This window comes from Arachis hypogaea, chromosome 12 (assembly GCF_003086295.3).
Source record: "Arachis hypogaea cultivar Tifrunner chromosome 12, arahy.Tifrunner.gnm2.J5K5, whole genome shotgun sequence".
Classification (NCBI taxonomy): domain Eukaryota; kingdom Viridiplantae; phylum Streptophyta; class Magnoliopsida; order Fabales; family Fabaceae; genus Arachis; species Arachis hypogaea.
The window spans coordinates 4,602,424-4,611,898 of record NC_092047.1 but is presented as its reverse complement, the minus strand read 5'-3'; the positions used below and the strand labels follow the sequence as shown (position 1 = coordinate 4,611,898).

The following is a 9,475-nucleotide window of genomic DNA, read 5'->3' as shown; positions in this document are numbered from 1 at the left end:
TGTATAATAATGGTTGGTTTACAAATTGGTTATTGAATAGTTCTTCAATCAAAACTTGGCCTTCTTTCAACTTGGCAGAAAACTATCACCAGAAAAATTCTTAGTGCTGATTTGCTTTCATGGCATATCCATATAAAGTTGTATGAAACTTTTTCTTAACACTTTCCAGGTACAGTATTTACACACACAACTGCAACATATACTTGAAATTTATTACCACTCTCACTCTTAAGGATAACGTTTCTATAATGTTTATAAGTTCAAGACATTCTTCAGCCCTTGAACTAGCTTTCAAGGCTGAGTTATGTCCACTAAATTCTAATATAATATCAGAGCCTAACCGATTCAATATTGTTGGCTTTTAATGCTTCTGAGAGGTGAAGTCTGGTTCAGCTGGTTTCTGAGGCAGAAGTGGTAGTAACCTCTGTGTCGGAGGCGGAACTTTGTTGGTGCGTTTGCCACTTCTTATGGGTCTAAGAGCATTGGCTGCAAACTTTTGTGCATAAACTGTGGCAACAAAGCTTGGTGATGATGAGCTGCTGTTGTTGCTATATCCATCCTCCATTCCAAAAGATTGCACCTCTTCGGCTTCGCGCAACACTCTCTCTGCCTTCTTCTTCCGGTATCTTCGCCATGCTGCTTGGATGAAACATGCTGCCCATGTCTTCCATTGTAAGGAGTAGAATCTGCACACACATTGCTTAGTAATAAGGATATGTGAACCATATGTACCATACTTACTCTTGTATTCTATTTTTTTTTAAGAGTGTTAGGAACCAATAGGTTTTGTGATTTATAGTCATTAATTAGCCATTATTAGTGTTTTTTAATAGTGTGAGATTACTATGAGGAATACTAGGGGGCCAGCAATTTTGGTGTTTTGTAACCATTAATTGACCATCAATAGTGTTTTTAATGGTGTGAGATTACATCTAATGGTGGGAGATCACTCACTTTTGTTTTGATGGTTAAGTGCTGGCCAGAAAACACAAAAGTTGCTGGTCCTGGACTTTTCCTACATCTAATGGTGTGAGATTACTCATTTTTTTTGCTGGTTAAGTACTGGTCAGATTTTAATAAAAGTACTGACCCTTAGAGTTTATCATTTTTTTTTCATGTTTAGGAGTTAAGACAGAAAAGATTCTAGTAGAAATGTATCTATTGTTACAAAACATGAAAATTTAGTTGAATTATCGAGACTGCGTATCAGATATATTTTAGACATGACACTCAAATACTATTTGATGTGGAATCTTATTTTCAATCTAAATTTTTTAAATGAATTTACAAATAATAATATATTATCATTTATTAATACAAAAATTATGTTTTGTATAATTTTAAAGACACTAAAAATATTTAAAAAATAATTTATATTTTATAATATATGTTGATTTTTGCAAAAAAAAAAAATGAAAGTCTCGTCTTGTGTCGTGTTTCATGTCTGTAAGTGTGATCAGCATAAGTGGTATTTAAACAAAAGGCATGGTAGTTTCTGGTGATGATTTATGCTTCTATGCACCTTATGTTCTATTATGTATAACACTTTTCCACATGAATTGAAATGATGCATGGTTATGAAGGCTTGCCTGAAAGTATGCTGGAGTTGTTTGCTGTTTATAACTCTTCGAAATTGCGAAGCAACAAACTTCAAGTCATCAGCCATGAGAGCAAAAGCTTCAACTTCAGATATGGTTTCAACAGTTCTTGTTGAAATTGGTAAACTTGGTGTGCAATTTGGATCCAAGGCCCATGTCAAAAGCTCTTCTCCACAGAAGTCACCAGCCCTCAGCTCAGAGGAGTTGAAGAAGCCTGTTCTGCCGCCATTTGTCGTGGCGGTTCTGAGGTTTCCCCGCATAATGAAGAGCATTTCGTCGACCGGATCGCCTTCGCAAACTATGTAGCTCTTCTCTGTGTAAAGAACTGGCTTCAGTCTGTCACACATTGCATCCAACAATTGTTTGTTCATGTTCTCAAACATTGGCACCTACAACAAATGAATAAGTCTAGTCATATAAATCTATCACACATTCAGCAAAGCTTTACTTTGATCGTCAATTTTAAGTATTATTTTTGTCCTTAACATTAAAGAATTATCATTTTCGTTCTCTCATTTTGAATTTGTTTATATTGTTGCCACATGGCATGCTACGTGTCGAAGGAACCACATGGACGAATAGAATGATTGACGAATTTCATTTTCAAATATTAAAAAGCGAATTTTGAAATGCTATACCTTGTGTCAAACTAAAAATAAAGAGATAACAGAGAATACAAATTTTACCAAAAGAAGAAAACAAATATAGAAAGTCACAATTTGACAAATGACAACATAAATAGAATCAAGACATTTTTTTATTTTTTATTTTTCTCTTATTATTTTTTATGTTGAGACACTTATCAAATACAACTGTAGAAAGATGAGCATTAAAATGAACTGAAAGTTAAATCATTACATACTATATAATAACATGTAATACGTTGTTATAAATAATAAAAAACGTATAATATGAGGTGGAAACTCAAGTGCAATCGACTTCACGTGAAGTTGATAATTGAGAGTCGTTAGATGATTTGACTGATTTGACTAAATTTTCATCTAGCAACTCTCAGCTATCAACTTCATGTGAAGTCGACTGCACCTGAGTTTTCACCATGATATGATTAGTTGACTGTATAAAATAGTTTGCATTATTAATTAGATGACTTCAAAAGACGAAAAAACTTACTCTTGTAAGTAATTTCAAGCAAAGATGACGCCTAATGTCTCTTCTGAGATCTTTAGGAAGGTTTCTAATCAATGCTTCCTCCTCAACACCCCTATTCTGTTGCCATTTGTACTGCAAATACCTTCTGATCCTTTCTCTTATGCAATCCGGTAGCATCCGGTGCGACATCCACCGCTCCGCGTCCCTCCTTTTGATCCTCATCTCTTCAACTCTTACAGTTGTAGATTGTAGATATTTCTACAACAACCATGTTCAACACAAATAAAGTAATGAATTCATTTCTTGAAGAAGAAGCAACAAGAAGTATTCTAGGTTTTTTTTTCTTTTGCCTTATTGATTGATATGATCTTTATTACTAATTAATAATAGTTGTAGCCAAGAATGATTTATACCTGCATGTTTCCAATGAGTGATGAGAACAGAACCAATCCAAAGATGGCAATGAGGATAGCAAATATATTCTCCCCAATGTAAGTACTACACAAGAGGTTTTGTCCAAGAGAACTACAAAATAGGACAAACATTATGACTTTATATGAATGTGTTTTTCTCTTTTTTTTTTTCAAAGTTAGTGTATTATGTAATGTACCAAGTAGGGGTGCACATGGGGCCGGGTGAAGCCGGGTTCGCCGTGACCCGAATCCGACCCTAAATAATGATCGGGTCTATTTATGAGACCCTTACCCGACCCTAGACCCGATGAAATCGTGTTACTTTCGGGCCACACTTAAGCCGGGTCTAGACCGGGTGAAGCTCGGGTCTTGATCAACTTTATCACGACATTACCAAAAATTAGATTCTACATCTTTTGAACCTCTAAATTTTAAAAAATAATTATTCCATAACAATGCAACATTCGCATAATAATAATTTAGAATCTAATAATAATAATTTAAAGTTTCATAATAATAATTATATCAATTACACATTAAACATTCAAAGTTCAAAAGACAATTAAAACAAAGTTAACAACCAACACAAGATTAACATAATAATAATAATTTATAGTATCATACCAACCAATAACAACAAAATATTAAGTAGCAAACAACTACACGGGTCTAACGGGCCGGGGCCGGGTGACCCGAGACTTGGCCCGAACCCGATTTAATAAATAACCGGGACCATCTATTGAAACCTCGGATCTGACCGGGTCATAACGAAGCCGGGCCAAATTAGCCCCGAAATCATTGGGTCCGGTCCGAGTCTTCGAGCCGGACCGGATCTTGTGCACCCCTAGTACCAAGTTTATGTTAGAATTCTCCCTTCAGATAAATATGTGCAAATTTTTCATGAAAATTAGGTCATTAACACTAACACTAAATAATGATAAATCCACAATATTAAAACAAACAAGGATATAACAAAGTGTTAGTTAGAGGTAATAGGTTATTTGGTTTTCTACTATATTCCTTTGAACTCCATTTAAGAATTTATTACTGGCTAATAGGTTGTTGCATACACAGGATCGGATTCGAACTTTCAACACTTGTTTAAGCCAACGGATGCTGACCAACCCAAGTTGGTTAGAGTGTAATAGATTATTTGATAAGTATATAGATACAATAACTAACATTTCTGTGTACTTATTTATGACTTACCACCGTAGGATAGAATGCGACTCTCATTTTATCCTAAGATGATAAGATAATAATGAGTCTTAAATAAGTACACACAAAATGAATTACAGAAACATTTCTTTTACCGACCTTAAGTTGCGAAAACCCCACCAAAAACAGAAGAAGAACTTCTGAGGAAAATCTGTACTTGATCCTACAATATGAGCCATTAGAGCCTGAGTATATATTCCAAAATTGAAAACATTTTGATCTTTTATGTCATCAGGGTTCTCAAGCTGGCAATAATTATCCTTGCTCAAAAGTAATTGAACTTGTGGATTATTGTTGGCCATTCCACCACAGCTAAGGTATACATAACTGGAGTAATTATGAAATTTCACCACCTTGTGCCAACACCTAACCTCTGCTTCTATTGAGAACAAGTACCAGAAAGCTCCAACCACCTAGTATGAATCATGAAACTTAGCATGACATATTAATGAACACAAAGAAAATAATGAGTATAGTACTATCATTTTAACATAGATTTTAGGGCAAATTTCATTAACCTGTCCTAAGTTTTAGTGAACTTATTCATTGTTTATATCCTGAATTATCCTTTACAGAGAACTAGTGTTATGTTTATATTTTAAAATAATGTAAGGATATTTTGTGCATTATTATTATTATTATTTAAATCTTAGGAGAGATCAATGTTTGTTTTAGAAAATGAAAATGTCAATTTGAATTTTCAAAATTTTGTGGCTCGAAATCAAGTTTGAATTGAATACATATTTTAACTATGTTACTAATGAATCTGATATGCAAAGATATAACAAATTCAATAATTCATATTATTAACCATTAGAAATTCCAACTATCTTTTTACTTTTGAATTTGGTGAAAAAATACTGAGTGCATTTGTTTCTTATAGTATTAAGCTTGATGTATTGTGTCTAATTAAAAATGTTGTTAAACGTTTCTATAAATAAAATTGTTTTCAAAAGAAAAAGAAAAATGAAAGAAATTTTTATCCGTTATTAATATTGCATTTTTTTTATTTTTGATATTGGGTTGAAAATGGTGTTTTTTTGGATTATGGATTGTTGGGGTGTTAATTTTAAACATGACACTCAATTTTTGAGAGGTACAGAAATTGAACTATTCGATTTCTGAAATACAAAAATTGGACCTTTCAATTTCTAAAATGAGTAAAATCGAACCGTTTAATTTCTGTTTTGACAAAATTAAAAAATTTGAGGTACACAATTTTAAAAAACACTAAAAATTATAATATTTTAGTATATCACTCATATCACTTTCGTAGATAAAAAAATTAGCCTTAATGCATTTACCAATAAAAGTAATTTAAATGCTTACTTTTTGCATCTGAGAGTTAAAATAATTTACGAATATTATTTATTAAGAAAAAATTTAAAAAAAAAAACCAAGGAAGGAAATTTCTCTAATGTGAGTAACAAATTAAAATGAACTTACATGACTTGCAAGCATATATAGAAAAAGATTATAGGCAGCACCAGCCCATGCTGTCTCAGTGAGAATACCACAAGTGCTTGTCACTTCTTTGAATAAAAGATACAACCTCAGAAGTCTTGGCACATACTGAGCTAGAATTGTGAACTTCAACATGTTCTTCACCTTGTATGGAAATGTGCTTGATGGTATTGGAAGGATAGCTAAGATGTACATCTAACACCACAATTTTCAAAATGTTAAAATCACCACAAATTATTACATCTTGAGTGAATACCCCACCCGACTCCTCACAATTATCTCGAAAGGACAACGAGGCCCCAAAAAAAAAAAAAAAAAACACTCAATCTGGTCTCTGATCTTTTTTTTTTTTTGACTGATTAGTCCTGTGTAAAAAAAACAACATTCACTTTTTTTGGCACAGGGGCTAATCAGTCCGTAAAAGTAAAGCTCATGGGCCAGGTTGGGTATTTTTTTTTTGTCAAGGACATCGTTGTCTTTTGAGGTAATTGTCAGGGACTGTTTTGGATTTTTCTCTTACATTTTCTTTTACATGAAACTTAACAAACAAGTTATTTACCTGAGGAAGTGGAATAATTGATAGAATATCAATGATGAAATCTGAGCACAAGTATCTGATGACAATGGCTTTTGTGTCATGAATCAACTCACCCCTTCCAAACACACGTGAAGAAGGTGCAATAAACCCTGTTCTAAACTGAAACAAGATCCTAATAATGTAGAAAAGATCAAAGAATGTTCTAAGAGCACAAGCAACAATCTCCAATCTTTTATCCAAACTAAGGCACTTCTTCTCTTCATTGATCACAGGAATGTAGAGGAATAGAGGGTCCACAGAAATTGCCATAACACATATGATCACAAAGATTTTGTTCCATTTTTGAAGCAATGGACCTTGTGGATCAAGAACCTTGATCTTGGTACAACACTTTTTATTGGTTGATTCTTTTCCATCACTTTTATTATTAGTAGGAGTTGCACCTGGTTTTTTTATAACTTTTCTTTTGAAGAATCCATCAGTGGATAGATCATACTTTTCAATAATGCTTGTACTTGAATCTGATCTCCAATCCTCAAATCTGCATTTTTTTGAAATTTGTAGTTAACTACATTGCACAAATACAATTAGAATTGGATATGATAGGATAGACTTTGTTTTTAAACCAAAGAAATTGAATTTAATTTTGATGCACTATAAGACTAAAGTAGTTTTACACGTGCATCCAATTACGTAATGCTACATTAATAAAAATAATTACCTTTCATATTGACTACATAAATGGTCATCCAAAAGAACAGATATGATTACACGACACTGTCAGTATATCAAAATTAAAATAAAAAAATAGATAAATTTAACATCCATATACTAATACATATATCAAGACCTTTTGAGCGCTCACAATAGTAGGCGAAAATCATTAGATAATTTGACAAATTTGACTAAATTATCATCTAGAGATTTTTTATTATCAACTTCACACGAAAACAACTGCACGCGGCCTCACAATAACTCTAAATCCTTTTGTCTGATTTGACTTTATTTCTTATTAATTGTTCCAACCATCTTTTATTATAATTAAACCGATCTTTAAGTTGCTAGCACAAATTTTTCTTACCAGTTGTTCCAACCACATTAAAATCATCAGATTCATCAACTCTCCAACAATGACAATAAGATAAAAACTTTGAAAAGGCCAAGTCAATGATTGAATAGTGTGTAATGTGTTGTCCAAAGTTAAAAATGTGCTATAATTAAATCTCACTAGGTGTAGAATTTCCATATAATTAACAAAATCAGTAACTTAGGTTTAAAATGTATATTTGTTTAACTTTGAGGGACTTAAATGCAATTTTTTATTTTGGTGGGCATCTTTTCTCAATTTCTCGTGGTTGTTTGCTTTCGCCTGTATTATTGTGCTTTTTGGGTTTTGCTTCAAAAGGAATAAAAAGATAATGGGAGTGTGCAATTTAAGGGTGAAGAAGGGCTAAAATGCAAATCTAAATATTTAAGGTTGTTAAATACAATTATAATATTATTTCAGCTGTGTCGTGGTTGTTTTGCTTTTTTTTAACTTTTTTTAAGCCCAATACTAAATGGGCTCGTCTGTGCTTTATCTTATTTTGGGGATTATTCTGGCTCCTTGTTTTGGGCTTTGAGCCCATCTTGATAACCGAAACTAAGAAAAAAATTTATTTAGTTCAATTGTTTTAAGTAATATTATATTATTTTTTCCACTCATCATACTAATTTCACCTACTAATAAATGTTTCAATTTAAAGTATAAGTAATGGAAATTTTACATTAATTGAGAATGAATTATGCAAAAAAGTATAATATAATTTTAGCTATTGTCTCCCTAGTATTACTATATTAAAAATCAGAAATTAATAAAGTTTGACATACATGAGACAAATATTTTTTTCTTTTTCATAAAAAAAAAATTAGGTGATAAATTCGTCCCTCATCAACATATCAAATTTCAGATATGCCCCAATGTTCACAATAAGAGCTTATAGAGATGAAGTCAATTATTTTTGGAGGTCAATAATAATTAAAAGAAATTAACCTTATTTTTCTTTAATTAAGTGAAAGAAACAAATAACTTTTTCCTTGTGGGAAAAAGAAAAAACTCTAGAAATATATGCAAAAAAAAAAATCAGCTTTAGAAACACAAACCTAACAAACTTTTTCTCAGTCATGATTAAGATTAGAAATTTGTACTTAGCTCAGTAGAAGAGTCCACCCTGCCAAAATAAAAACACAAATTAGAATATTCTGTCTTTGTTTTTATTCTCAATTTGGTAGGGGAACTATTTTTAAAATAATTAAAAAAGAAGGGTAGTATTGAAGTGGAACTATTTTTTAATTAGAATAAAGTTCATACCAAGATAAAATATTGAATCATACATAGAGGTGAAAATTCTCAAAAAATCACATGAATCAAACTCTTAAACTATTTTCTGGAGATAATAAAAAAAAAGTTGACAAATAAATAAATAAATAAATAAAAGAATCAGATGCTTATAATAATAATAAAATGATAAGCAAACATTCAAAACTACTTTGCATTTAGTTATTAATTATTTATTTTTCCATGTAAGTGAAAGATAATAATACTCTAATTTGCAAGAACTTGCAGGGTTTTCCCAAAGAAAAATAAAAAGAAATAGAATTAAATTGATGACACAACATAAAAGAGTATACTAATAATAATAATAAGAAAAATAATTCATGAAAAACCAAAGTAATAGCTTCTATTAATTACCATGCATTTTGCTAATTAATAATATATAATAATAAGGTTGCATGGTATAAATATGCAAAGTACCTTGTATGTAATACAAGTTCATCAAAACTCAAAGGAGCAACAAATTATGTAACACATACCTTATAGCATGAGGAACTTTGATCCTTTAATTTTTCATGAATAATTGAGAAAGAGAAGTTTTTCAAATATAGAAATTTTCCATAAGTAAAAGCAGTATATATTCACTGTTTATAGAAAGATTTCTTTGTTGGCAATTATTGTTTTCATGCAGCTATGAGAGAGAAAGAGAGAGAGAGATATGTGGAAGAAGAAGATGATAGTGATGAGTAAATTGAAGAGAAGAAGCAAAGACTTAGAAAGTGAAAATTGTTGGTCTATGAATCAATTAGTGGTTTTCTTT

The 9,475-nt window shown here is 31.4% G+C and overlaps 1 protein-coding gene across 2 annotated transcripts; it reads right to left on the bottom strand.

Moving 5' to 3' along the window:
* Window positions 1–71: 71 nt before the first annotated feature.
* LOC140176940 (cyclic nucleotide-gated ion channel 1-like) lies at window positions 72–9,475 on the bottom strand. Of its 2 annotated transcripts, XM_072208568.1 has the most exons (10): window positions 9,195–9,475; window positions 8,484–8,551; window positions 6,363–6,882; window positions 5,786–5,998; window positions 4,668–4,752; window positions 4,439–4,502; window positions 3,122–3,233; window positions 2,730–2,966; window positions 1,590–1,987; window positions 72–686 (listed from the first exon to the last, which is right to left on the bottom strand). In XM_072208568.1, exons 2-10 carry the CDS (start codon window positions 8,504–8,506, stop codon window positions 362–364), a joined length of 1,977 nt encoding a protein of 658 aa, XP_072064669.1. In that variant the 5' UTR covers window positions 8,507–8,551; window positions 9,195–9,475; the 3' UTR covers window positions 72–361. The 2 variants fall into 2 exon arrangements, with proteins under 2 accessions (XP_072064669.1, XP_072064668.1); XM_072208567.1 differs by having other exon boundaries at window positions 4,439–4,752.

What these genes read in the sequence shown, in the direction of transcription:
- LOC140176940 (XM_072208567.1), bottom strand. Translation starts at nt 8,506, where the DNA reads ATGACTGAGAAAAAGTTTGTTAG. An exon ending in ACTGAGAAAAAGTTTGTTAG is followed by an intron (nt 6,883 to 8,483) that starts GTTTGTGTTTCT and finishes AAAAAAATGCAG; the next exon opens with ATTTGAGGATTGGAGATCAG. An exon ending in TGGGGTTTTCGCAACTTAAG is followed by an intron (nt 3,234 to 4,438) that starts GTCGGTAAAAGA and finishes CCTATTTTGTAG; the next exon opens with TTCTCTTGGACAAAACCTCT.